The sequence below is a fragment of the Phyllostomus discolor genome, chromosome 8 (genome assembly GCF_004126475.2).
Source record: "Phyllostomus discolor isolate MPI-MPIP mPhyDis1 chromosome 8, mPhyDis1.pri.v3, whole genome shotgun sequence".
Lineage (NCBI taxonomy): Eukaryota > Metazoa > Chordata > Mammalia > Chiroptera > Phyllostomidae > Phyllostomus > Phyllostomus discolor.
The window spans coordinates 101,278,467-101,305,566 of NC_040910.2; the positions used below are offsets into that span (position 1 = coordinate 101,278,467).

General features: G+C 55.2%; 1 protein-coding gene across 2 annotated transcripts; it reads right to left on the minus strand.

Moving 5' to 3' along the window:
• Nucleotides 1-1,532: 1,532 nt before the first annotated feature.
• Nucleotides 1,533-23,487, minus strand: ACSF2 (acyl-CoA synthetase family member 2). Of its 2 annotated transcripts, XM_036033759.1 has the most exons (17): nucleotides 23,320-23,487; nucleotides 13,646-13,841; nucleotides 13,158-13,286; nucleotides 12,850-12,903; nucleotides 12,332-12,450; nucleotides 12,024-12,189; nucleotides 11,377-11,472; nucleotides 11,082-11,239; nucleotides 10,699-10,790; nucleotides 10,351-10,427; nucleotides 6,567-6,644; nucleotides 4,647-4,754; nucleotides 3,300-3,451; nucleotides 2,341-2,482; nucleotides 2,143-2,253; nucleotides 1,932-2,000; nucleotides 1,533-1,695 (listed from the first exon to the last, which is right to left on the minus strand). In XM_036033759.1, exons 1-17 carry the CDS (start codon nucleotides 23,427-23,429, stop codon nucleotides 1,645-1,647), a joined length of 1,908 nt encoding a protein of 635 aa, XP_035889652.1. In that variant the 5' UTR covers nucleotides 23,430-23,487; the 3' UTR covers nucleotides 1,533-1,644. The 2 variants fall into 2 exon arrangements, with proteins under 2 accessions (XP_035889652.1, XP_028376636.1); XM_028520835.2 differs by lacking the exon at nucleotides 6,567-6,644 and having other exon boundaries at nucleotides 1,539-1,695; nucleotides 23,320-23,478.
• Nucleotides 23,488-27,100: the final 3,613 nt, after the last annotated feature.

The following is a 27,100-nucleotide window of genomic DNA, read 5'->3' on the forward strand; positions in this document are numbered from 1 at the left end:
TACTTGGACCCTCGGAGTATCCTAAACTTATGTTCGTTTTCTAAAAAAGCAAAGAGTCTGACCAGAGTGGCTCAGTGGGTTGGGCATGGTTCCTTTCAGTAAACTGAATGTCGCTGGTTGATTCCCAGTCAGGGCACATGCCTGGGTTGTGCGCCAGGCCCCCACTAGGGGGCGTGCGAGAGGCAGCCAACTGATGTTTCCCCTGCCCAAAGGGAGCAGACACCTACCAGGTGAGGATTGCAAGCAGGAAGAATTGTTTTTATTTCTTGGGTCAAGTTATAGCCTGCTTTATCTGGCTCTGCCCATCTGAGAAGCACAGGTTCATTGATGAAAAAATAATAATAAAAATCGGGTTGCTTGAGGAGGTGGTGGGAAGATGGGAGAGTAGGGGGAGGTGGGATGATAGCTAAAGGGTATGGCGTTTCTCTCTCTCTCTCTTTTAAGATTTTATTTATTTATTTTTAGAGAAGGAAGGGAGGGAGATAGAGAGAGAGAGAGGGAAACATCAATGTGCGGTTGCTGGGGGTCATGGCCTGCAACCCAGGCATGTACCCTGACTGGGAATCGAACTTGCGATGCTTTGGTTTGCAGCCTGAGCTCAATCCACTGAGCTACGCCAGCCAGGGCGCGTTTCTCTTTTTAAAACATATGAAGGATTTTCCCCATCACCATTTATCCCCCCATACCCTCTTCCACCTTCACCCACCCCTCCCCTCCCTTGTAGTTTCTTTTCAGGGAGATGAAAATGTTTAAAATCAACTGTGACGATAGTGGTGCACACCTGTGAATATACTAAAAGCCAATGAATTGTACATTTTATTTGTTTTAAATAAAGGGTAAGCTTTTTAAAATTGGTTTTTACAATTTGTAAACATTTATGTATTGATTTAAGAGAGGGAGAGGAAAGGAGAGAAACATTAATTTGTTGTTCCACTTATTTATGCATTCATTGGTCAATGCTTATGTGTGCCCTGACTGGGATTGAACCCACAACGTTGGGGCATCAGGATGACACTCTAACTCACTGAGCTACTGGGCCAGAGTTTTACTGATTTGTAGAGAGAGAGGAAGGGGAAAGATCAAGACAGACAGACAGAAAAACACCAGCTTGTTGTCACACCCATCCATGCATTCATTGGTTGATTCTTGTATGTGCCCTGACTGGGGAATCAAACCCACAGCCTTGGCCTATCGGGACAATGCTCCAACCCATGAAGCTACTCAGCCAGGGAGAATGGTACACTTTAAATGTGTGATTTGGATGGTACGTGAATTATATCTCAATGAAGCTGTTATAAAAAAGAACACTTCTTGCTGGACTAATCTGGTGACAGTGTGAAAAAGAAATAAGTATCGTTTTTAAAAATATGTGATGCCCAAGGGACTGAGTGAGGATTAAATTAGTACAGAACGCACACCAAAGAATTTAGCACCCTCGTTGATAAGGAATAAGTTTGAAAGTGCTCGTTTCCCTCTGGCTTCTTCCCTTCTCCTTCCCATAGTAGCTGCCAAGAGATCACACCAGCAAGAGATCAGCCAAAGAAAACAGAGAAGCTCTTTATGTCAAATCACAAAGACAGAGGAGGGGAGTGTGGGGGAAGGGCAGGCAGGGCCTGGGAGGGACTCCCCTCCCCTCCCCTTCGTTCACAGGTTTAGATGCTGTTCCATCTGTTTTTGAAGCTTGAATTTCTGGATCTGGAGGAAAGAGAAAGGAGTGAGAGCCAGCCTTGTGACCTCTGCCAGCTAGGGAGACCAACCGTCTGCATGTGCCTGGGACTGAGGAGTTTCTTAGGCTACAGCCAGGGAGACTTTGGGGCAAACTGAGATAAGTTGAATGGTTGGTCATCATCCTGCCAGGCGCTTCCCTGCTGCTGAGGGAAGCGGAGGGGGGGACTGCCCTGCCCCGCCCTTGTCTTCTTCCCCTCACATACCTTCCCCGAGATGGTGAGGGGGTAGTCGGTGACGAACACGACGTACCGGGGGATCTTGAAGTGGGAGATCTGCGGACCAGGGGGAGGTGGAGCATGAGGCCGGGTGACGGTCACAGGGTTGGGGAAGCGAACAGTGGGCTCAGCGGTTGGCAGGGAAAAGGGGGGTTGAAGAACTGGGCACCATCATGGGGGGGTGCATGGAGGCTCCCACCTTCCCTTTGCAGAACGCCTTGATCTCCTCTGGCGTGGCCTCCTCCCCCGTCTTCAGCCGAATGCAGGCGCAGATCTCCTCCCCCATCCGGTTGTCCTTCACTCCCACCACCTTCCGGAGTCACAGACAGATATCAGACACCCCTAGCCCCAGCCGCGTTCCCTGCTCCCGGGGGCTCCCCTGGACCGGGTGCCTCACCTGCACTTCCTGCACCTGTGGGTGTGTGTGAAGGAAGTTCTCCAGTTCTGCAGGGTAGATGTTCTCCCCGCCCCGGATGATCATGTCCTTAGAGCGGCCCACGATCCTGCATAAGCCCTGCTCATCCATGGTGGCGGTGTCTCTGTAAGGAAAGGCCAGAAACGGCCTCTCGCCTGTCTGCCTCAGCCAGCTGGCTGGCTCACTCATTCGTCACGCATTTATCGAGCACCTAATAGGTGTCTTGCACTGCCCTCGACTCTGGAGGATCCAGCGTGAACAAGACATTCCCTGGAACTTACAGTCTAGTTTAGAGGCCAAACACAAACCAACACCTACATGTTCCCTCTCTTGACATATCTGTACGCGTGCTTTTCTCGGTTGGCTTCCTTTCCATCATTCAGGTCTCAGGTCAAACATTTCCCCATGAAGGAGGCCTTCTCTGACCACCCAGACTAAGACACGTTCCCCTCCCTGTTAGTAGAGGGGACTTTCTTTCCTCTGATCCTATTTTTTTTTCCTTCATCGGTATTTTACCAATGTCTGAAATTATCTTATTTATATGCCTCGCTCCACCAGACATGTGAGAAGTAAGAGTAGGACCCTTCTCGTCTCGCTTTCTCCTGGCCCGCCGGCGCCCAGAAGCGTGCTGGCACGTGACGGGTGCATGAGAATTTGTTGCATGAACAACACGAACGACTAAATCTGGGCCCCGATTTTGCCGACACTGCCGCAGCCCGCTGTCCTGGCGCTCTCTCCAGTACCGCGGTGGATCCTTCCGGGGGCCCTACCTGCTGCCCTCGACCACCCCCACTTCACACACTGTGCAAATGAAGTCAGGATGTGAAGGGCCATCCTGACGCACGTATTCTCCCTCTTCTCATTTAGTGTTCTTAGCTCAGGCTCAGGACTCCTGGCTCCCGCTCGGCAGCCAAACCCACCACCCTGCCCTGCACACTCACCCTGTCCGATACCAGTTGTCGAGTCCAATCACTTCCTCAGTCTTCTGGGGATCGTTCCAGTAGCCCATCATGACGCAGTACCCTCGGATGCACAGCTCTCCAGGTGTGTTCAGCTCTACTGTGGCCCCCGTCTTCATGTTCACGATCTTGGCCTGGGACAGGGCAGCTTCAGGTTGGGGTCTCCCACCCTCTCATTTCAGGATGGAGTGGGGTTACTCAGGAATGGGTGAGAGCTTTGCCTTTCCTCTCCCCAATAATGGGGCCCTTACGGCCTCTCTGCCCAGCCCAAACCAGGGCAGGGAGACAAAGGCCAGAGCGGATGCATCACCAGACCCCTGAGCTGGGCATGCAAGAATAGGCGAGGCCCGCGCTGGGCATGTGGAAGAAACAGAGTGGACAGGAGCTGCCGCAGAGAAGGCCTGCGGAGGGCCGGGCAGGCTGAGGAATTATAAAATTGTGCAGAAGAAAAGGGAACGTTCTCTTACTTCCCATTAAGCAGCAAATAGAGAAGCCAAAGAGGGCGGTGTGGCGGGCCATGTGGACAGGAGAGGTGGCAGAGAGGCAGAGTCTGAAAGCCCAGTGGAGAAAGGAGCCGCAGCCAGCGTGAAAGGAAGGCTTAGCCTCTGTGTGCCTCAGCGTCTGCATCTGTGCAATGGGGAGAACTACGCTGGCCCTGTCTCCCTCCCAGGCGGGCACCCCACAGAGGGGCAGTGAGGCCGTCGGATGGCACAGCACAGCACGCTGGCTCCAGGGAGGAGGGAAGAAAAGCTCTGCACCAGGACAGCTGTAGTTCGAGGGGAAGCCGCGGCATGGACACACTGGCAGTGACCCCACAGGCGCGAGGGCACGAGGGGGCGAGGGAAACCAGGTGTGGGCTGGCGTAAAGCACCAGTGTCGGAGCAGGAAAGGAGTCACGGTTGGGGATTTGAGAACGAGAGATGATCTGGGTCAGCCTGGAGGTGCAAGGGACACCCAAAGGGACAGGCAGCTTGGGAAATCCAGTGTGTACACCAAATGAAAAGACGAACTCTACTGAAGTGAGGGCAGGGGGTCTACGGGAGAGAGAGAGAGCTGTGTAGGAAAAAAAATCTCTGTGCTTTGGCTCCTCTTCGAGGCCGTCCTGGCTGCCCCGAGACAGACAGTGGGGCTTGGCAAAAACACACCTCAGACAGGAAGGGAGGCAGCAGGGAAGTTCGGCTGGCAGCTGCTCACGGCCACAGCCCAGCTCTTCCTCCCAGGCCTCAGCCCACAGAGAGCCCGGGGCCAGGCCCGGGGAAGACCCTGCTGCGGGGGAGAGGGAGTGCTCTCTGCAGGGGGTGGGGTCTGGGGTCCTGGTCTGGGACTCACCTCTGTGTGAGGCATGACTTTGCCCACACTGTGTGCCCTCTCCTCCAAGGGGTCATCAGGAAAGCTAGTGAAGGTCACAGGGCTGTTCTCTGTGGTTCCATAACCAATCTAGAGGGTTCAGAAAGAACGCTGGGAGGGAGCTGGCCGGCTGCAGAGGGATGGGATGAGCCACCCCGAGGGGATGGAAGGGACTCAAGGAAAGTAAATGGTGGGGTAGGAGGCACAGCTGGTAGAGGCCAGGGGTCAAGAGGCAGAGGTGCTGGGACATTGAGCTGTTAACAAACGGGAGCCCCAGATGTGCAGCTGACAGCAGGAAAGCCATTCTCTCCTCGCCAGGGTCCTCTCAGTGTGTTTCCCTGGGACCCTGATTGCTCTCCTCCCCTTTCCTCAGGAATCCGGACACGGTGGCTGGCAAGTGGGCACAGAGGTCTGGTCAGCGGAGGCAGGGCTGCCCACAGGGCCTGAGCTGTCCAGGGCTGGTCCCTTGTAGTCAGGCCCTGGGCCCCCTTACCAGCCGGCCCTCCCAGTCCTGTGGCCACTGCCCAGGTGGAGCCTCTGCCAAGTACATCTTGGCGCCACCCTGGCCACCACCCTGGGGATGGGAATGAGGGGATGGGATAGTTTAAGGAGATTAAAAGGGGGTGGGGGTGAGACTGTATTTGTTCAGTTGCCTGACTCCTTGCCTGCCTGTGGCCTTCAGGTGTGTTCTTGAGTCCTGTGGGTCACTCCCCCACACCACCACTGCACACACACGCACACATGCTTTTCTGGTTGGTGCTCAGCCACGGAAAAAGGAGAGAGTGGTCGCAGGGGAAACTCAAGCTTCAGGCTGGTGGAGAGGAGTCCGAGGCCAGTCCAGGGGTGGGGCAGGAGCTCCCATCTCCCTGGGGCTGGCGGCCTGTCTAGCCAGAAGGGGGAGCCCGACGCCAGGGCGGCTCGCGCGCTTGGCCGGCGCCGCACAAGAGCCCCATTAAAGCACTGCCGGCTGGCCAACCGCGGCGAGACTCGCGTCCGACTGTCCGACCCTGCTTCCTCCTTCGCCGGGTCCAGGGCACCCGGCCCAGTGTGTATGGGGGCGGTGGAGGGGGTGGGCAGCGCGGCAAGTAGGCTCAAACTTAAGCAAACAAATACATTCACGGACCGCCTCCATACCCCCGTGCAATCACTGGGCTCTAAGCCACCCCCTAGTCCCCCGCCCCAAGGCATGGGGAAAGGAGCTAGGAGGTCTGAAAAGAAGCAGGGACTGAGAGCAGGGGATGAGGTTGAGGGCCGCGGTCCCAGCCCCGCGGGGTTGCCAGCTGAGGGAGGGGCCCCGCCCCCTCCCAGTGGAGGGCGGGGGCGCATCACCCGGCGGGAGGGAGTTGAGCCCGGTGGCCTCGGTGCTCCACGTAGGAGCTGGCTCCCGCTGTCAGTTGCGGTCAGGGCCACCGTATAAATAGGGCGGGAGACCCGAGCGCCAAGGACTTCCCGCTGCCCGTGTCCCGCTGTCGTCGCCGCCGCCGCTGCCCCCAGCCCGGCCCCAGGCGTCCGGCCATGGCCACCGCCTGCCCTATCCTCCTGCTCAGCCTCGGGCTCCTGGCCGGCCTGCTGCCGGCGTTGGCCGCCTGCCCCCAGAACTGCCACTGCCACGGCGACCTGCAGCACGTCATCTGCGACAAGGTGGGACTGCAGAAGATCCCCAAGGTGTCAGAGAAGACCAAACTGCTCAACCTGCAGCGCAACAACTTCCCCGTGCTGGCTGCGAACTCGTTTCGGGGCATGCCCAACCTGGTGTCGCTGCACCTGCAGCACTGCCAGATCCGCGAGGTGAGCGCCGGCGCCTTCCGCGGCCTCAAGCAGCTCATCTACCTGTACCTGTCCCACAACGACATCCGCGTGCTGCGCGCCGGTGCCTTCGACGACCTGACCGAGCTCACCTACCTCTACCTGGACCACAACAAGGTGACCGAGCTGCCCCGGGGGCTGCTGTCCCCGCTGGTCAACCTCTTCATCCTGCAGCTGAACAACAACAAGATCCGAGAGCTGCGGGCAGGCGCCTTCCAGGGCGCCAAGGACCTGCGCTGGCTCTACCTGTCGGAAAACGCGCTCAGCTCCCTGCAGCCGGGGGCCCTAGATGACGTGGAGAACCTCGCCAAGTTCTACCTGGACAAGAACCAGCTGTCCAGCTACCCCTCGGCCGCGCTGAGCAAGCTGCGGGTGGTGGAGGAGCTGAAGCTGTCCCACAACCCCCTGAAGACCATTCCCGACAACGCCTTCCAGTCCTTCGGCAGGTACCTGGAGACCCTCTGGCTGGACAACACCAACCTGGAGAAGGTGAGGTCCTGGCTGTGGAGCTCTGCCCTGGCTCCTTCTTCTCTGGCTCGAGGCCCAGGGTCCCGGGGCCACAGCTGGGCACCACTCCCTCTCCCCTAAAATCGCCTCTGTCCCTCTGGCCGTCTCCAAGGTGAGGAGCTCTGTCCCTTATCTTGTCACATTTCCACCCTGCCCTGCTGCCCCCATCCCCGGTCTTTACCGATGCCCTCTCAGCATTTCTACTTATAAGAGGAGCTGGAGCTGCTCTGGCCCCACCGACGGTCCCTAGGAGGTACGTCCGATTCTCCCAAACCCCCCGCTGTGGGCAGCAGCCACTTCTTCCTGTTGGGCCTTCTGCCCCTCCTCTGCTGTTTTTCCCGTCTCCAGTAAACCTACCACCCCATAAAGGGAGGTTTGTTTATTGAGGAGACTTCCAGAGGAGCCGGCAGATCAGGCCCACAAAGAGACCCTGTTCCTGGAGGGGGGTGTGCATGTGTGCTGAGGGGTGGGGTGGGGGGGCTGGGGAGTGTGTGGGGTGGGGGGTAAATACAAGAGGAAGACCTCCTCCATGCCCCCTAGAGGCCCTGGTGGATTCCACCCGCCGCGTCCCCCCCACCCCTCCACACACATATTCCACTGCATTCTGGGTGCATTTCAACTGAGTGGGGACTGGGGACCAGAGCCTCCCCAGACTGCAGGCATGGCACCCAAGAACTCCGTGAAGGGCAAAGGCAAGAACCACAGAGCATTGTCAGCCTTTGGCACAGGTCCCCGGGTGTCTCCCCCTAGGGGAGACTAAATGTGCCTCACTGTCCCCCAGACTACTGACGGCCCTTTGCCCACTCCAGTCCTCAGACCCATCTCCTGGCTGCAGCCTCATTGAACCCTTCCTCCCCTGTGATACTCAGCACCTGACCAGGTGGCGCTGCCTTGGGTCTGGGTGGAATCTCTTCTTGGAGCTGGAAAATTTGCTCTGGCACAAGGGTTTTGGCCAGGAGTTTTGGGCAGGCACTGGGGCAAGGTGGGGGAGACAGTTGTCAGAACAGTCCAGTTATCAGAGGACTTCACACCCCTCCCTGGCCACGGGCATGGAGACGAGGACAGAATCATACCTTGTAGGCAGCCAACTTTTGTCTACATGGATGGAGCTGCCCTTCCATAGCCTGGCTGCTCCCCAGCTGAAGTCAGAGTACCCTGGGCCCCCCCACTCCCGGAGCCAGAGCAGCCCTCCTGGATGCAGCAGAGCTGGGGCAACAGGGACTGATCAGGGACAGGGGAGGCCAGGCAGGGTCTGCGGCGCCTGGGCCAAGATGTGGGCACCAATAGGAGGTTTCCTCTGGCGCTGTCCAACCCGGCCAGAGGCTCCTGCAAGGAGGCTCCACAAATAGCTTCTGGCAGGCGGTGAGGGAGCAGTGAGGACAGAGCTGGGGGAAGTTCCAGAGCCTCGGGGCTGTGGGGAGCCTGGGCCCACTGCCCGTCCCACCAAACACTGACCAGCCTCACCGTGTGCCAGCTCGGGCCACTGGGGCCAAACCCTGGCCGCATCCCCAGTGGCAGTGTTTGTGCAGAAAGTGTGGTGCCAGGGGCAGAGGAGCTGGGTGCGGCCCCGCGGCTACTGTGGACTCCCTCTTGTGACCCCGGGCAAGGGGCTTAGCTCCCCCCGCCCCCCATCTGCATGTTGGGAGCACCACCAGCTATCTCAGCAACGTGGTTGTGTGGATCAAATCATCAGAGACGACTTAGTCACATTGTGACACTCCTCGAGGTGTTACTGCTCGTGTCCAGAGAAGGACCCTGCCCCTCTGGGGCCACGAGCTGGGAGGGGCTGGACGCGGGCCTAGGGTGCTCACTCATGCCCACCTTACCCCCCAGTTCTCCGACGGTGCCTTCCTGGGTGTGACCACGCTGAAAAATGTCCATCTGGAGAACAACCGCCTGAACCAGCTGCCTTCCAACTTCCCCTTCGACAGCCTGGAGACCCTCACTCTCACCAACAACCCCTGGAAGTGTACCTGCCAGCTCCGGGGCCTCCGGAGGTGAGCGCACCCCCATGCCGTCCCCAGAACCCGCCCTCCTGTGATACAGTGGAGATGCGCTGGCCCCGCGCTAAGATGTCCCGGGCATCTGTCCCGCATCTGCTGTCTGACAGGCGCGGGGCTCTGCGAGTTCCTACATTTGTAAAATGTAGATGACGGTCCCCAGACTACCCCGGAGCCAAGTCGGTCCCGGTCCCACAGCGGCCGTGTCCCTTCCCCCATCACTGCCACATCTCTTCCCCAGCCCCGGCTTCTCTCTGTCTCTCCAGGTGGCTGGAAGCTAAGGCTTCCCGCCCGGATGCCACCTGTGCCTCGCCCACCAAGTTCAGGGGCCAGCACATCCGTGACACGGACGCCTTCCGCAGCTGCAAGTTTCCCACTAAGAGGTCCAAGAAAGCCAGCCGCCATTAAACAGGTGGGAACAGGGCAGGCGGGTCCTCGTTCCCCTCTGTGGAGATTCTGGCCAGTGAGGAGGGTGCCCCAGGGTGCTCCCTCCCCACAGGGTGCCATGCAGACCCTCCAGTTTCTTGGGGAGGAGAGGGGAAGACCGGGGCCCCCTTCTAAAGGGGGAAATGACACCGCCCAGGGCTCCCACCACTCTCTCCAACATCGTCGGGGTCATTGGAGTCCTGGCAGCGATCCGCGCTTCCCCGCAGGTCCTGATCCAGCCGGTCCCGGTGGCTGGTTTCTGCCTTCTGTTGGAGAAACTACTGACCTCCCCACCTCCGACCCCACCTTCTTCCACAGCCTCTGCTGATGCACAGAGCTGTCCACACCTAGACATGTCCTGGCCGGGGGATTCGGGACTCCAGCAGGGACCCAGCTCCACCATCTCCACGTGACAGCGAGGGCTCCGTCACACCTGGCCCCTCCACCATGGTTCCTCTCAAAGAAGCTGCACCGAGACCCCCAAGTCCTTCAGAACCGGAACTGAGTGGTCATCAGGATGGCCATCCTTCCGTCTGCTCCCCTGACCCTTCCGTTTGGAAACAAACATCAGATCTTTGCCCTGCCCCTTGTTTCCAGGAAGGGCCATAAGCCCATACTCCAACTCTGCCACCCCCTTCCTGCCAGGGTGCTCTAGCAGGATACTGGTGCTTTGCCAAACACCCCCCATGCTGCATGCCTTCCCCAGGTTCCTGTAAGTATAAATTTGTGTATGTATAGTATTTACTCCCCGTTGTTCGCTATCTCCATGACTCGCCAGATGCAGATGAGGCCAGGCTGCATTTTCTCACGTCTGCTTTCTGGAAGGAAGGTGGGCCGAGAGGGTCTACTCTGGAGACCGGCCCAGGCTCGTCCTCACTCCTGTGCACGTGCTCTCATCCCAAGCCGACCTGCCTCCCGCCCCCACCCCCGCCCCAGCCCTCACTCACCACCAGGTCCTTTGCGTTCAGCTTGTTTATGACTTCTTTGACCAGGTCTGGGGGTGCAGGGGACCCAGCGACGACACCTGAATCAGAAAGAGGGCTGACACAGTTCCCCCCCTCTCCAGGCCCAGTGGGCCCCCTTCGCCTGCAGGTCTTTCTGGGGAAGAACATTCCCTGTCTTCCCTGGCCCAGGACCAGTTCCTGCACTTGAGCTTGTGTCCAGAGTTGCTGGGAGTTTGCCTCCCTCCCATCCACGTTCCTACAGTGACCTTCTCGCCTCCTACATAAAGGACTGGGTGTATATCGGGCTCACTCGGGCCAGTCCTGGCCTGGCCACCCTTGGCCCCATCCCACCTGCTCTCATGGCTGAGATGTCGTAGCTGGAAAAGTTGGGCTGGTTCAGAATGTCCACGAACATTGTGGGGGTGCCGTACAGGAAGGTGCCCCTGTGTAAGGAGGGGTGGCATCTCAAAGTCAGGTTTGGGAGTCAAATGGGTCTCCCTCTTCTCACCCACCCCACCTTGAACCTGTAGGAAGGGCCGAGGCTGCAACTGTGGGAAAAGGGCAGGAGATGTCCTTTGGAAAAAGGAGCTGGTGCTGTCCCGGTGTCCCCCGCTACCCTGCCTCCATTTCTCCTGGCCAGGGGGAGGAGACATGTGGAGCGGGACCAGGTCCCAGGAGGGAGGAGGAAGAGGAGGGTCTCATGAGCCGGCAGGTGGCTGCCCACTGATGCCCACCTCTCTCTGCTGATGGCCTCCAGCGCCTTCTTGCCATTAAAAACCGGAGAAGACAGGACGAAGGGGACGCCGTGTAGCACGCTCACCATTGTGCCCCCCACAGAGCCCAGGCAGTGGTACAGGGGGGCGGGCAGGATAATCTTCGGCTTCTCTGGTGTCTGGAGAGGGAGGCAAGAGGCTAGGTCTGTCCTGCAGCCGGAAGCTCCAGCAGCTGGTCCCTCTGGCCGGCAGGGAGAGCCCAGCGGGGCCCCACCCATGCAGGGCGCCAGTAAGTCTTAGCCAGCACCCCCCTCACCTTCAGGTTCAGTTTCAAGCGCTTGCCTAAGAAGTTGGAGTTGTTGACGATGTTGTAGTGGGAAAGGGTGGCCCCCTTGGGGCTGCCTGTGGTCCCCTGACAAGACAAACAGAGAACACTCGGCCTCTTTCTCTCCGCCTCCCTCACCCCCGGGCCACTGCGTGGACAGGCACGGGACTGCGGGGCCGGGAGTCGGGAGACTGGGGCTGCCACCCCAGATCCACGCATGCATTCAGTAGGCGTTCTCAAAGCTTTACCGCGGGAATGCACGGTGCCGGGTGATGAGATCGGAAATGTGGCAGATAAGGTGGCTCAGAGGACTCTGTGGCTCACGAGAAGATGTCCCTTCTGAGCTTCAGTTTCCTCATCTGCTAAATGAGGGAGCAGGCTGCACCAGCTCTGACCTGTAGTGGCACAGTGCATCTGCCCCTGTGCTGGGGACAAGACGGCCAGGGGAAGGGGGCATGTGGCGAGCACACTGGTTGCTGATGTTTTCCAGGGCAGAGAGAACGGCTACAGCCAGGCCCAGGAGAGCCATTTGTACTCTGACCTCACCCGTTGTGTCCTCATTCACGGGCAAGGGTCACAGGGGCAGGCAGGGGTCAGCATGCCAGCCTGGGCTTGAATCACAAACACCTTTGCCTTACTGAGGTAAACTGGATGTTGATCGGGTCATAGCAGGACAGGAACTGCTCGGTGTGCCGGAGCTGGGCCAGACGCTGCTCTGAGTTTCCGGCTGCCACCACATCCTCCAGGAGCAGGGTCCCTGGCAGAGGGGTGTCCACTGAGATGAGCGTGGTCAGATCTGGGAGCCTGGGGGCAGGGAGGGTGGAGAGTCAGGGACTGAGGGAGGGGGCACGGAGACACCAGCCTCCTCCCCGGGGGTGGGTATGGGCGGGGGGGCAGGGGCCAGGATGCCACATAATGTACCCTTCCCAACCAGCGACATCCCCACCTCTGACACTTCAAGGCCCCTGGCTGGGCCTTCTCCAGCTCGGGACAGATCTGCTTCAGGATGTTGTAGAACTGCTGGGTCTTGAATTGCTTGGGGAACACGAGGGCTTTGCAGCCCACCTGTGGAACGGGAGCCCCCCACCCACGCAGTCAGCAGAACGCCCCACGCCAGGGATATGGTGGAGCTTGCACTAGAAGTTGCTCTCTCTGGCCCTGGCTGGTGTGGCTTGGTGGACTGAACGCCAGCACACATGCACCACTACCCCAACACACAACACACTCATGCCTCTAACACGCCCACACTGACTCACTCACATTCCACTGCCGTGACACATGCATGTGCCACCATCCCCAACACACGCCAGCTTTGCGTCTGCCCAACTACCTCCTCCTCCCGCCCACTCACAGCCCGAGGACGGGCAGACTGTGGGTATGGCCCGGCTGTGCGTGCCCTCCCCACCCCATCGGCCCACGGTGACAACCAAAAGACCCACCCTCCAGATCAGGGACAGATCCTACCTTCCTGAGGGTATACTCCAGCTCCATGGCCTGGTAGGCTGGGTTCACAGATACCTGCAAGGGTACATCAGTGTCCTGGGCAGACTCTGTCCCTCTCGTTGCCCCCGTACCCCTCAGGAAACATGGTGTAGACAGAGGAGGCACCCTGCCCCTCTGGGCCTCCTTGGTGGCTTCGGAAGAAAATGACCCAAATACCCATCCAAGCACTGGTTTGGTTCTGAGGCCAAGGAGCCAGCAGGCTTCCTTTGAACGATGCCCTCCTGATGCCCCCCTGCATACCCAGCTGTGCCAGGCCAGCCCCTCCTCACCAGAATGATGCCTGCCTGAGCGGTGGCCAGCTGTATTAGCACCCAGGCATAGGAGTTCGGTCCCCACATGCCCAGCCGGTCACCCTTGCAAAGGCCGATACTCAGGAGCCCAGAGGCAGCTTTGTCCACCTGGTGGAAACAGACAGGGCACAGGGGTGAGGGGTGGGCAAGCAGGAAGGGGCCATGATGCCCACTTCAGCCCTCGGCCCAGGTGGTCACATTGGAACCGCCTGGATACAAGGCCTCAGTGGAACGGGAGTTGGGCATGGAATACGCAGAGTTAAGAAGTGCCCCAGGAGCGACTGATGCAGGAGGCCTCTGGGCAGCCTCTGCCTCAGCCCTGTCCCTGTCTCTGGACATCCCCTGAGGTTCCCAGGCATCCCCAGCACCCTGCCCCACGGTCAGGTGCTGCCCTTGTGGCTCCCCTCGGCCAGAGAAGCCTGGGGACTAGCACCTGTCCACTTGAAGGATTCAAGGTCAGGACCCACCTCTTCCTTGAGCTGGGCAAAGGTCAACCTGATATCCTCATGGAGGACAACCAAGGCCTCTTGGTTTGGGAACCTCTGTGCTGTGGCAGCCAGGCACTGTCCCACGGTCTTGTAGATCAGACGAGATTCGGTGCAGCCCCGGACGTAGCTAAGGCCTCCGATGGGCAGGGTGGCAGTGTGGTCCACCTCTCTGGAACTGTGGGGACAGGCGCCATGGGCTCCACTGCCCCGGGCCAAGCCTCCCCCACATCAATGGCCTGGCACACCCATCTGGGAGGTAGGTCCTTAGGGGTCACGGCTAAAACTGTCGGACCCACCCCATCCATCCCCAGGAACCATCGCCATTGAACTTAGGGGAGGCTTCCCCGCTGGGAGATCCAAACCGGAATCTGACTCGGTGTCCATAACCAGAGAGAAGGCTCTTTTCCGCAACCCACTCTGCAGCTCCCACTCAGCGCCAGCACCCTGGAGCCTTGGTGCAAACACACCAGGAAAGGAGACCGAGGCAAATCGCGCAGCTTTGGCCCAACAGACAGGTTGCCTGAGAGGAGCTAGAACAACGGCCTCGTCCTGGAACCACATCCTCCTGATGGAAAAAAGCCCCTGGGCGTTTGTCACAGTGTAGGTGGGTCCGGCACAGGGACCAGCCCTTAATGTAAACTAGGGACTGCAGTCCACAGTAACGGGTCAAGGATGGTGCACTACCTGTAACACATGCTGCTGCAAGATGTTAACAACAGGAAACCGTGGTGTCAGGGCGGGGCAGGTGTAGGAAGCGCTAGCTCAACCAGTTCAGTTATTCTGTAACTCCAGAACTGCACTACAAAAGCTAAGTCTATTACCGTACTTTTGGGCTATAAGACACACGTTCCCAAGTTTGGGAGGGAAAGGGAGGTGCGCCTTATAGTCCAAATGTATCTTTACATTTACATTGGTGCAATATTATTTATGTTATTAAATATTTTACCCCATGTTTTGCTTAAAAATTTCCCCCCCTATTTTCCTCCTCTAAAACCTAGGTGCGTCTTCTGGTCCGAAAAATATGGTAATTATTAAAGAGACAAAACCATAAAACGCCTCCAGAAGTCCAGGCGCCGAGTGCTGAGGGCTGTATGTGCTCACTTGCTCACCCTGGGTGGCAGGTGCTGGGCTCCTGGCTGGGCCTATGGAGCATGCAGCAGGGTTCGGGTCCCACCAGAAAGGGCACGCTCCAAGTTCTGGTCTCCTCGGCCACCTCTGGGCCACCACTGGGTGGTGTGGGCCCGAGAGCCAATCCTGATGGTTCAGTTCTGCAGCTGCTAAACCATAGTCTATGGTTTGTGGAGGAGAATTTCTGGGGAAAATAAGGTGTGCCAGCCGGGGGGACGGGGAGCAGAGGAAACCCTGCCATCTCACAGGAGGGTGGGTCACGATGCCACGGATGAGGAGGCAGCCCTGCCTTGACTCTGGAATTGGAGCTGGGGGAGCTGGGGGTGAGGGTGAGTCGCCCAGTGGGGTCCCACCGAAGCTCTGCAGGCAGTAAGCAGGCGCCAGGCTGGTGTCGGAGGCCTGAGGACTCATCCCAGCTGTGCTGCTGGCTGGGTGAGTGACTGTCACAGACACCTTTGGTGTCCCGTGTCACATCTCCTCAGTGCATCTCCTCTCTGTGGTTTTGGCTGCTGGGACACTTCCTTGGGGGTCTGTCTGTTCAGGGACTTCCTCAAGACTCCCTTCCTGTAGCTGGACAGTTCTGGGGGGCCGCTGGGCCTTCCCAGAGGTCCTGGGGAGCAAAACCATGGCTGCCTGGGGTGAGGACTTCGATAACACAGCTGGTGCTGGCTCTCCTCCCTCTCTCCTCCTCTGGCTCCTCCTGTTTCCTAGGATCACGGACAAGCCGTCTGCATCCAAGTCCTTCTTCTCGGGGGAATCCAAAATAAGACACAGGGTTTATCCTCCCTAGGCCTCAGCTTCCCTACCTATAAAGTTCGGGGACCGAATCAGTGGTTATTCTCGAGGGAATGTTATCTAGTACCCAGACAATCTCTTTCAAAGGATTGCGGCGAGCCATCTGAGCCAGGTGGCTCCTGTGGGTGTGAGCAGAAAATAGCCAAGACTTGCGGGGCTTTAAGATCCCGTGAGTCCGCACCCACAGCTGTCCACAGGTTGACAAACCTAAAGAACTGCTGAGGTGGTTTCCAGGGGTCACCATGACCCCCCTCCAGAGAGACTGTGCCCCCCAAATCCCTACCTCACAGGCATCCTGTAGAGGATGAGGAGTAAAGTGAAGACATAAAATGGAGTCACTTCAGTCAAGCTGCTGAATTACTGAAATCAAGTGGTGGAGGCATGAGAAAATGATTCTATTCTTTTAAAAAATGTTTTCTTTATTAATTTTTATTTTATTCCTTAGAGAGAGGGGAAGGGAGGGAGAAAGAGAGGGAGAGAAACATCAATCAGTTGTCTCTTGTATGTGACCCTAAGCAGGGATCAAACCTGCAACCCAGGCATGTGCCCTGACCCGGAATCAAACCGGTGACCTTTGGCCTTGCGGGACAATGCCCAACCAACTGAGCCATACCGGTCAGGGCAAAATGATTCTATTCTTGCTTTAACTAGCCCAGGAACTTAAAGTTTTATATAGATACCCTACTGATAATCCTCTGGTTACCCCCTGAAGGACTAAAGAATGTTCGTGTGCCCACCGGATATCCGGAAGATTACCATTTTGGAACAACCCAGAGGCTTAGAATACAGGACTGGTTCTTCTCAAGAATTCAATCTTTACTGCAGGGACCACTAGCTTTTCATTCTTCAGAACACTCCGTGTATCGCCTAGCTGTGTTTCCAGTTTGCAAACCCTACGAGCCATGAATAAAGCTTTATCTTATTTCTAGCCAAAGCCTCCTGCTTTGTGTATGCTAGGTCAATAAAGGCACCCATGTCTGCTCACTGGGAAGCAGAAATGCTCTTTTCTTTGGGTTTGTGGAAGTGATAGTTGCAAGAGCAACCATGAGGAGAGAACCTGCTTAAGAAGAAAGCCAACGCAAGGAAAACCAGGGAGGGGGAAGGAGAGACAGTGGGAGACAAACAGGCAGTCACAGTGGCCAACTTAATCTTGAGGCAGTTGAATTCCTAGGCAGTTGTCCAGCTACCTCTGGACTTTCCACTGTCAATAGGTAATAAATTCCCTTTCTAACTTTAACCCAGCTTGCGGGGGTTGGGGGAATAGCTAAACTCCGTTTGTGACAATATGGATGAAACCTGAAGGACATTATGCTAAGTCCAATAAACCGCACATACCCCTGGCTGGTGTGGCTCAGTGGATTGAGTGCTGGGTTCGATTCCCAGTCAGGGCACAGGCCTGGGTTGTGGGCCAGGTTGTAGGTGGGTACGTGTGAGAGGCAACTGATTGATGCATATATCTCCCACATATGGAGGTTTCTCTCCTTCCCTTTCCCTCTCTCTAAAAAATAATAAAATCTTTTTTTAAAAGGGGTTATTTATTTATTTAAGTTTTATTTATTTATTTATTTTTAGAGAGGGAAGGGAGGGAGAAAGAGAGAGAGAGAGAGAGAAACATCAATGTGCGGTTGCTGGGGGCTGTGGCCTGCAACCTAGGCACGTGCCCTGACTGGGAATCGAACCTGCGATGCTTTGGTTCGCAGCCCGCGCTCAATCCACTGAGCTACGCCAGCCAGGGCAAATAAATAAAATCTTAAAAAAAAACTTTTAAAGATTTGGGGAAGGAGTTTGGGGAAAAGTTTAAAAACTTTTAAAAAAGATTTAAATTGATTTATTTTTAGAGAGCGAGGAAGGGAAGGAGAAAGAGAGGGAGAGAAACATCGATGTGTGGTTGCCTCTTCAGTCTACAGTCTCATTGCCTCATTTCCTGAGCCACACCAGCCAGGGCCCTTGTCGTAATTCTGTGCTCCAGTTTTGCAAGATGTTACTATTAGGGGAACCTGGATAAAGACTACATGGGATCTGTTTCTATTATTTCTTACAACTGCACGTGAATGTTCACTATCTTCAAATAAAAGGTTGAATTTAAACAAGTTCTTAGAGTATATAATATCGGGGACTCCAAGGTATATAACTGGGCTGCCCAGTCCAGCAGGCATGGAAATCACACTGTCCCATCGCTCCCGGCTGGGACGGCCCCTTGGCACATTTGCAAGACCTATTCTGGGGCCCCCACTGCTCCGCTTGCCTTTTTACTGCCACGGGCAAGAGGTGAAATATTGGGCAGATGAGACCATGTCCATTTCCCCACGGTCGTCAAAGAAAGCTAAGTTGTTTAGTGTATAACCCACGCTTTCGTGAATGTTTGCCAGGATCATTGCTCCTTCCAAAAGCATCCCGTGGTTTCTGTGCAAAAGAGGTCAGGCACAAGAGTGTATGCTCTAAAGTTCAAGAATAGGTAAAAATTAACCTGTGGAGATTATAAATAAATGGATAGTGGTAGCCTCCGGTTGGGGAAGGGAATTGACCGGAAAGGGGCATGAGAGAAATTCCTAGGGGTGTGCTATCTATCATACACGGTAGCCACTCATCACACGTGGCTCTGGAACACTAGTCTGAATTGAGGTGTCCCGCAGGTGTTCAAAGGTTTCATGGGAAAAAGAAAAAGAATGTAAAATATCTCACTAGCAATTTTTACAACGTTGATTACCTGTTGAAATGATACGTTGGCTACATTAAGTTAAAGAAAATATATCATTAAAATTAATGTCACCTACTTCTTACTACGTTTAAAATATGGCTGCTAGAAATCTTTAAGTTATGTATGTGGCTCACATTATAGTTCTATTGAATGGCACTGTTTTGGAGTGGTGGACCAGTTCTGCATCTTGGAGTGTTGAGCAATGGGTGCACATGTTTGTTAAAGTTTGCCGAATTGTACATGTAAGATTTGTACATTTTACTGTATGTAATGATACTATAAAGCCCCATACCTTTCCACCGATCTAACATAGCCTCCCTGAAGGAGTCTACAGCCTGCAAAGGATGCAAAACACAAAGAACTCCCAAGAGGTAAGAGTTTCGATAAGGTTTGAGCAAGGTACTCTGCATTGATGGAAGCTTCCATTTTTAGGAGCCGGAACGAAATCGCTGGTTTACGTGTGCTTGCGTGTGTGTAGAGAAAGCACACAAACAATTATTGAGTCCAGTAGACTCAAGAAGACAGAGGACATTTTCAAAAGCCTGAAATACTTGGGATCAGGAGGCATTCATGCTGCAGGTTTTTCCCTTGGGCCACTTGGATGGGACCCCCAGGAAAAACACACAGGAGTCGGGAGTAGGGGCTCGTTCAGGGTACTCACCCCCTGGTGGGATCACTAAGCTACATACAAGGTCTGGATCTTAGCTTTCTAGGGTCAAACCCCTTGATAAATGGCAGGTACCAGCAATCGCTGCCAGAGGATGAGGGGGAATCACAGAGAAACACTTCACCTAAGTATGAATGTTGTATGCTTCAACCATAGCCCTCTTGGGTTCAGAGGCCAGGTTCAAAGCCCTGTCTCCTTAGGAATCAGAGAACGTCTACAGAACTGTAGAGTGCTTCTTATCTAAGTGGCCTGTTTTCCAAAGACCCCACGAGGCCCAGAAAAGTGGAGCGACTTGCGTAAGCCATACTGAATTAGAAGTGGTAGGACATGTGCTTGCGGTCACTCAACTCCAAGGTGAGAAGCACACGCATGCCAACCAGGTTCAAAAAACACACTTTGTCAGCTACAAACACGACTTGTTTATTTAGTAAGGGAGGGCAGCAGGCAAGATGGATTGCTGGTTCCTGTCAATTATCAGACCTTCCCCTAGCAAGGCCAACTCAATGAGTGAAATGACGTCCAGGGTTTTTGGTTTGTGCAGCAAGAATCAGGAAAGAGAAGAAAGTAACCCTTAATCCTAACACTCAGCAGAAGCACAGGCTTTCCTATCAATGCACCGAGAGCAGCTCTGCCTGGGTTTGGGCGGTTGGGCCAGTCCCTCCTCCCCTCCTGATGAGGCTGTTGAACTGTGGGCCTTGAGGTCACTGCAGGAATGTGCGGGGCCACTATTTTCCAAGTGGCATCTGTGTAATAATTCATCCCTGCATTGAGCTGAAGCTCTCCTTGACACCGGGCTGTGGGTTAAGAATTTTCTTACATAATCTCATTAAATCCTCACTGCAACAGGACGCATTGGACAAGTCAAGTTCATCTTCAGTGCCAAAGCGACCGGCTAGAAAGTGGTTCATTTGAACCCAGATCTGCCTGGCTCTAGAGTTTCTGTCTGTAGATTGAGTAGATAAAATAATCTCAGGGAGCTGAGGAGGGCTTCATACCCAGATTCAAGAGTTCAAGCATAAGCGCAAGGTTTCATACAAGTCTGTAGGCTTTGTATTTCAAACTCAGGATAGCCCTATCACTGATGGGTGCAGGCCTCCCGAGGACACCTCCCCTAGGCCTATTTCTACAAATCAGATTCTCTCCTGCTTTGATTGACATCCATGGTGTAGCAGCACCCTTTCTGCCTTAAGTCAGCGAGTCTACAGACTTCCCCACAGATGCCTTTTAAGGCAAAGAACTTGGTGAAAACACGTTTGTATCCACCACCGCTCCCTCCACAGTAGGTTGTACACCTACTTCGTGCAAGGCAGGAGAGGATAACTAAAACCAATGTGTATCATTCACAGACTGCAACGGCCAAGCTTATAGTTCATTTTCTATTGTTTCATTTAGAGTGGAGGGCCCCCTTGTATAAGGGATACCATTATCCCTATCCCTTGCACAGGGATGTCATTACCAAATCACTTGTCAATCATCTTTGGGGAATGATGAGAAGAGTCGACCTTGTGTAATTACTATGGTTCCCATCCAAAACACTTCCTGGCTTAATACAATCCCCTCATGTGGGGGTAGCATTGCGTAGTTTCTGATAATCGTCCCTCTAGTTACAGCCAGCCCCTTGGCGGGGAGCCCGGGAAGGCCGCTTACTCTCTGCCCCAACCGTCGGCACCGAGTCCCTGGAGCCCCGGCTCCGAGCACCACGCCGGATCCTAAGAGGCCGGAGTCACCGCTCCCTCCGACTTTCCCAGCTCCACGTGCTCCCAACCCCCTGGATGAGCGCTTTTCAACCCTTTTCATCCCCCAGCACACATACACTAATTACTGAGAACCTGCGGCATCCCTCCCAAAAATCTTTTTTTGCCGATCTGAAGGAAAATAGGTATAATTTTGATTCCTTCCCACTGGACAGCTATTGTTGTATCGGCTGCTGTCATTTTTTTCATTTGATGATCTAAGGGAGAAAAGGGGTCCGTGCCCCTCACTGAATAGTCAGGTATTGCATCTTTCAAAAATTCGTGCAGCACACTGGCTGGAAATCGCTGCCCTAGATGGATGCAATGAGGCCCCCATTAGAGATCGGGAGGAGAAGGCTGTTCACCCCCAGTCCATCAAGGACTCAGTGTTGGATTGCTCCCTCCAAGACCCTCTGAAGCCCCAGAGTTGGGGCCTCCCTGGGGAAGGGGATGATACGTGGCAAGGGGAAGTTGCTGGTGGTTCAGAAGATCTGGAGAGCAACGGACAGCTTCTTATTTCATTCTGGGGAAAAGGGCTCTGGACAGCCCTGACCTTGATCGAGAGAGGAGTGTCCAGAAGATCCAAGGACTAGACTTGTGGCGAGGCCGAGAATACCATCTCGGCAACTGGCCAGGAGAGAGAAGCAGGTGCAAGAGAGAGGCCACCGAGAAGGGGATCCCCTCCTACTTTCAAATCGGTTGGAATCCCTACCCAGACATCATTGGAAGGTTCTCAGGGCCCAGCCCTGCCCCACCCAATAGAAAGAATGAGAAGAGCACACCTTTGTGAATATAAGTAGCATTAGTGACAAGCTCACGGTACTTAGGTTATGAGCCAAGGTTATGCGGCAAACAGGCGGAGTGCCAGGGCTGTAACTCAAGAGCAGCCTTGATCTCTCCTAACAGGCAAAACTGGAACTCTGATAAATAAGAGGCCTAGGTATTAGGCAGCGAGAAATTGGGCTATAAGGGACCAGATCAGGAAGATCAAAGGACAGAAGTCCAGGAGTGTGCACACCGCTTGACTTGGACCACTGAGCCACGGTCGCCCGGATTGATGTTTTTGCCTGCTAGACTGCAAGTCCCTGGAGGGCTGGGTCCCATGGCGTCCTCAGCTGCAGCACCCACCAGGGGCTTTGGCACAGGCTTTAGAAATGTCTGTTGCATGATTGAGACTCCTGAGGGTTTCTGAATGGGAAAGTGGGAGTGGAAGGGTTGGGGAGGAATTAGGCCAAAAGACTTCAAAATCTTCTCTCTCTAGACAAATAGGGTTTTTTTTTTTTTTCCTCTGGCTGCCCTTGCCCCGAAATGGCAAGCCAATCATAGGAGGGTGACCTGTTTGGTTCATACTCACAAAAAGTCAAAGGTCAGAAATGTTGCCAGGTATCCAGAGATGGCCTAATTTAGCATCACGGAACTTGTACACTTTGGGGGGTAGCAGTCCTTAGAGCCTTCTCAGTATAAGAGGGCACCCAGGGGTCCAGCGTGGGGCCTGGAGGCGACGGGGAAGCACAGTGGTTGAGCTGGCCTAGAGAGGCCCTGGGAGTCAGGAGGGACCAGCTGGGAGATAGCCCGGCTCTCTGCGCCAGAATCTCACCTACGGACCAGGCTGGAGTCTAGGTTTCCCCAGAAAATTAGGCAGAGTGACCTCAAAGCAAGCTCAAAACATTGTGATCTTGGAATTTTAGCCAAAAGAGGAATTTGTACCTCCCTCCAACCTCCACCACCCAATTATTATTATTTTTTAAAGCCAACCAGCTCTTTCAGATAAGAAGTTTCTTTGGGCTTCTCGTCCCTTTGCCATGCCCAGGCCCACGCTCTGAGATCTGGTGTCCAAAACTGTGTCCTGACCCCAGACTTAGTACCTGGCACAGCTGAGTGGCAGGACAGGTTCAGTGGTGCCCAGGCTTCCCAGGTGCTGAAGGCAAACACCGCCACCACTGAACGCATCCGGGGAAGCCCAGCTCTGCTTAAGCGACACTCTTTCCCAGGAGCGATCTGACGGGCAGGCAGTGTGACTTATTGTTACTTATTTAACTGCTGCAGAGCATCCTCCACCTTTGAGCCCCCACCCCACCCTTCGCACCGAAGACAAAGGAAAATAGGCCCAGTAAGTTGCACGGCTCGAAAGCAGTGTATGTCAGTCCGTAATGATGAGAGGGGAGGCTGCTGAGTTTAGGCCTGGGATGGGCAGGACCCCGGTGAAAATCCACAAGTTTATCCCTGAAGGGGGTCCCGCTCAGGAGCAGTGCCCTGGGGACAGAGCCCAGGCCTTGCCCCTACCCTTCTCCCTCAAGCTAGACCGCTAAAGGCCCATCCATGCTGCCGGCGCTCTGTGAGCCCAAGAACCTAAGAATCTCGAGTCTGGCACCAGAACCCGGAATCAGTGCAGGGTCATTGCCGGCCGCCAGCCAAGTCCCTATCTGCAACAACTGGACCATTATTTCCTGTTGCCTATGTGCTAGGTGCGGCGTACCTGCTCCCCCGAGGGCCACCCAGAGGTGCAGCAGCTGCAGGCCTCCCGGCCGGAGTGGGATCAGCCCCCAAAGAAATCCTGCAGGAACCACCCCCCCCCCCCCCCCCCCCCACTCCCGGAGACTGGCCGGGCCCCTCTCTTCCTCAGGCTCCGTACCTGAGGGGACGGACGCCCCGAAACCTTGCTTCCTGCCAACCCCGAGAGAGGACGGTGCGCGTTCCTAGCACCCCGCGGGGGCCGGTGCACAGCCTCCAGACACGCAGCATCCCGACGCAGACAGCCGTGGCTCCCTACGCCAGTGTCCCGGCCGAAGAGAACTTTTAAAGACAGCCAAGGGGGGTGGCCAGCGCGGAGCGCGCGGCGCGGGGTGGGGCGGGGCGGGGCGAAATCAGCTCGGACCGCAGATCGCAGCCCTCCCCCTCCCACCCTCGAAGGATTGCCCTGATTTCTCTCTGGATTCGAGAGGCCCTGGCTGCAGCCCAAGGCAGGCTCCCCTCCCAGCCTCCAGGGACCTGGGTTTTGGGGCTCATGATCTTGTTGACTTCCGTACAGGGGAGCCAGTAGAGCGTGAATGCGGGGCGATGGTGAAGCACCCCTTGGTGAGACTGAGACCAGTTTAGCGAGCGGGTCACGTGCTGTCACCTCCCCCACCAACTTCCACCCCGCCCCCAGGATTGGGCTCCTAGGGCCTGCCAGCTGAACCAGAGAGCAGAGAAGGGGTGGAGATGGGAGGGCCCTGGGACAGCAGCAGAAGGCCCACGTGAGTGTCAGAAGGGAGGCCAGCCTATCTCCCATGGGGCCGCCTGCCATCCCTCTCCCTGGGCCTCTGCTTTCATCCTCCCACCTGCACAGGCAGGTAGGTGGCCTCAAGGCACACTGCAGCCTTTGCTTCACTGTCTCTCCCCTGCCCACGGCACGGTCTGTGAGCTGCCGCAGGTGTGAATGCAAAGCAAGCTCACTCTAACTCCAGACCCCCTTCATGGTCCTCGGAGCCAGCCGAGGTGTGGCTGCAGGATGGAGAGGTGACGGCCCATCTCTGGTCCTGGCTGGCAAAGGTGGCACTGGGCCACCAGAGTAAGCACGTGTGCCAGGCCCACACTGTCTGTCTCCAGCCTTGACCCTTTCTCCAGAAGGGTGAGGGAGAGCAATAGGAGAAAGGCCTGGCAGGGTGGCCTCCCTTTTCGTGACCCAGAGGTGGTGACAAAAGCTGGGCCAGACGGAAGGGACAGCTCAGCGTGGGGTCTGACCTGAGAAGAAAGACCTGCGCAGTTATTGGGGAACTTTGGCTCAAATGGGAAGGAGGCTATGCTGCTTATCCTTATGACCCTGGTAGAACCTCCAACCCCCCTGGGGCCCAGGCTCTCCGGGAGAGTCCCGACTTCACATTGTGTGGGGAGGGAGCCGAGAGGGAGACAGGGGAGCGGAGTGACCGTGAGGAGCTCTGCTTGTAAGCCTGCACCGTCCTGGTGAGACCAACTCACTGCATCTGACAGCCCAGCCCAGGCACGTGGGGTGAGGGCGAGTGCCCCAAGTCTGGGGTATCAACCTGCCTAGCACGCGCTGCCACTGGCTTGCTGGGTGACCCTGGGTAAGTCGTGGCCCCTCTCTGGGCCTGTGAAGTGAGGGGTGGGTACTGATCTTGGAGGCCCTTCCACTTACCTCGCTAGTTTGAGGGCCATTCTTGGGGAACCAGGGGGCTGAGTTCATCCTCTCCACGTACTGGATTTGTTCTGCCTTCCCAGGCTCGCATGCGTGGAATCACAGCCGTCGGTTTCAGGTACTTCCCACAAGTCAGACGCTTCAAGGATGTTCTTTCTGGCCCACACAATCCCGCTGCAAGGAACAGGCGTGCCTTGGAATTTGTATGTGCTTTAATGGGTGAAGAAACTGAGACTGAGAGAGGTTCAGCGACTCACCCCAGGCCAAAGTGAGCATGGGGAGCACAGGCCAAGGCTCTGCCCAGCCTCACTCTGTGGCTTTGGGGACGTCGTGGAGCCTCGCCAGCCTTCGTTGTCGTCTTCAAGACAGGGGCAATGGTGTCAGCCTCGTGCAGAGGGCTTTGAGTCGTTCTGCTGTGTTAGGTGTTGCAAACCTTTTTTTTTTAGGAGGAGAAATGATTTTCCGTCTCTGGAAAGCTGTGAGAGTCCTGGTAGACGCAGCTCCGTGGGAGGGGAAGGCTGGGAGAAAGGATAGCGAAGGCCTGATGTGGAAGTCCCCGAGCCTTGGTTTTAGATGTTGAACAGAATCCTCGGGTCACTTTGAAGGTGTGGGAAACAGGGCACGTGGGCCGTCCGGGCCCTTCAACTTTCTCCCTCTTCCTTCAACCAAATCCATTTCTCGTAGCTCCCCGGGGTGCTTTCTGCCTGAACCCAGCACGTTTGCTGTGCGCTGGGCAGGACTCACACAGTTCACGGTCCCTGTGGTTTTACGAGAGAGAAACATCCATTGTTGCCTCTCGCACAAGCCCTGACGGGAACCGAACCCACAGCCCAGGCACGTGCCCTGACTGGGAATCACACCCGCGACCCTCCAGTCCCTGGGATGATGCTCCAACCACCTGAGCCACATTGGCCAGGGCTGATTGTTTTTAACATAGGTTGATTCTTATTATCAACCTATGAAAAAAGTCCAGACGACTTCCTTGTACAATAGTTAGGAAACTATAAGTGCTAGGAATCTGGAAGTCACACCTGGCTGCGGTTGGGAGATAAGGGGCAGGAGATGGGGAGTGGAGGTAAATATCCTGACCTTCCAAATCAAGGGGCCAAGAGATCCTGTCTACCAATGGAACGTGCAATAAAGGAGTATGTTATTCAAAGTTGCAAAGGCAACCAGGGTATATACAAAGTAACAAGAAAACTATTCAGGAGGACTTGGGGAGACGAAAGTGCAAATCTTTACCTATCAAACAGAAACACCAAGACATGGCTGAATAAGTATATTGTTTAGAAGGAAATCACAGAAGAAGATAAAACAGAAATGGCTAAAATAGTTCAAAATGGTTCCCTTTGGACTTGAGTAGACATTTCTCCAAAGAAGGTACACAGATGGCCAGTGAGCACGTGAAAAGAAGCTCAACATGCCCAGTCACTAGGGAAGTGTGAATCCAAACCACAGACACCACCCCACACCCACTAGGATGGCTGTCCGGAAGGACAGAAAACAACAAACTGGGGGTGAGGATGTGGAGAAACTGGAGCGCTTGTGCACTGTGTCGGTGGGAGTGTGGAATGGTACAGCTGCAGTAGAACACAGCATGGCCGTTCCTTAAAAAATTATAAACAGAATTCACCACCCGATCTAGCAATTCCGCTTTGGGGCATGGACCTGAAAGAACTGAAGGTAGGAGCTCACAGAGACATTTGTACAACAGCATTCGTAGCAGTGCTGTTGACAACAGACGACAAATAGCCCTGGCTGGGTAGCTCAGTTGGTTACAGCATTGTCCCGATAAGCCAAGGTTGTGGGTTCGATCTCCGGTCAGAGCACACACAAGAATCAACCAATGAATGCAATGTTTCTCTCTCATCTTTCCTCTCTCTAAAACTAATAAAAATAAAAATAAAATAAAATGAAATAAAAGACAGCCATGGCTGGCATGGCTCAGTGGATTGAACACTGGCTTGCAGACCAAAATGTTGCCAGTTTGATTCTCAGTCAGGGCACATGGCTGGGTCTGCGGGCCGGGTCCTCAGTTGCAGGCGCAGGCGCGTGAGAAGCAACCAATCGATGTTTCTCTTTTTCTCTTTCTCCCCACTTTCCTCTCTCTCTGAAAAAAAAACGAAAAGAAAGAAAAAACAAACAATCCAGGTGCTCTTCAATTAATGGATAAACAAAATATGGTATACAGGGCAGGGCAAAAGTAGGTTTACAGTTGTATGTGAAACACAGTTTATTCTTGTATTATTATGTATTAATTATTGTGTTATTTTCTTTT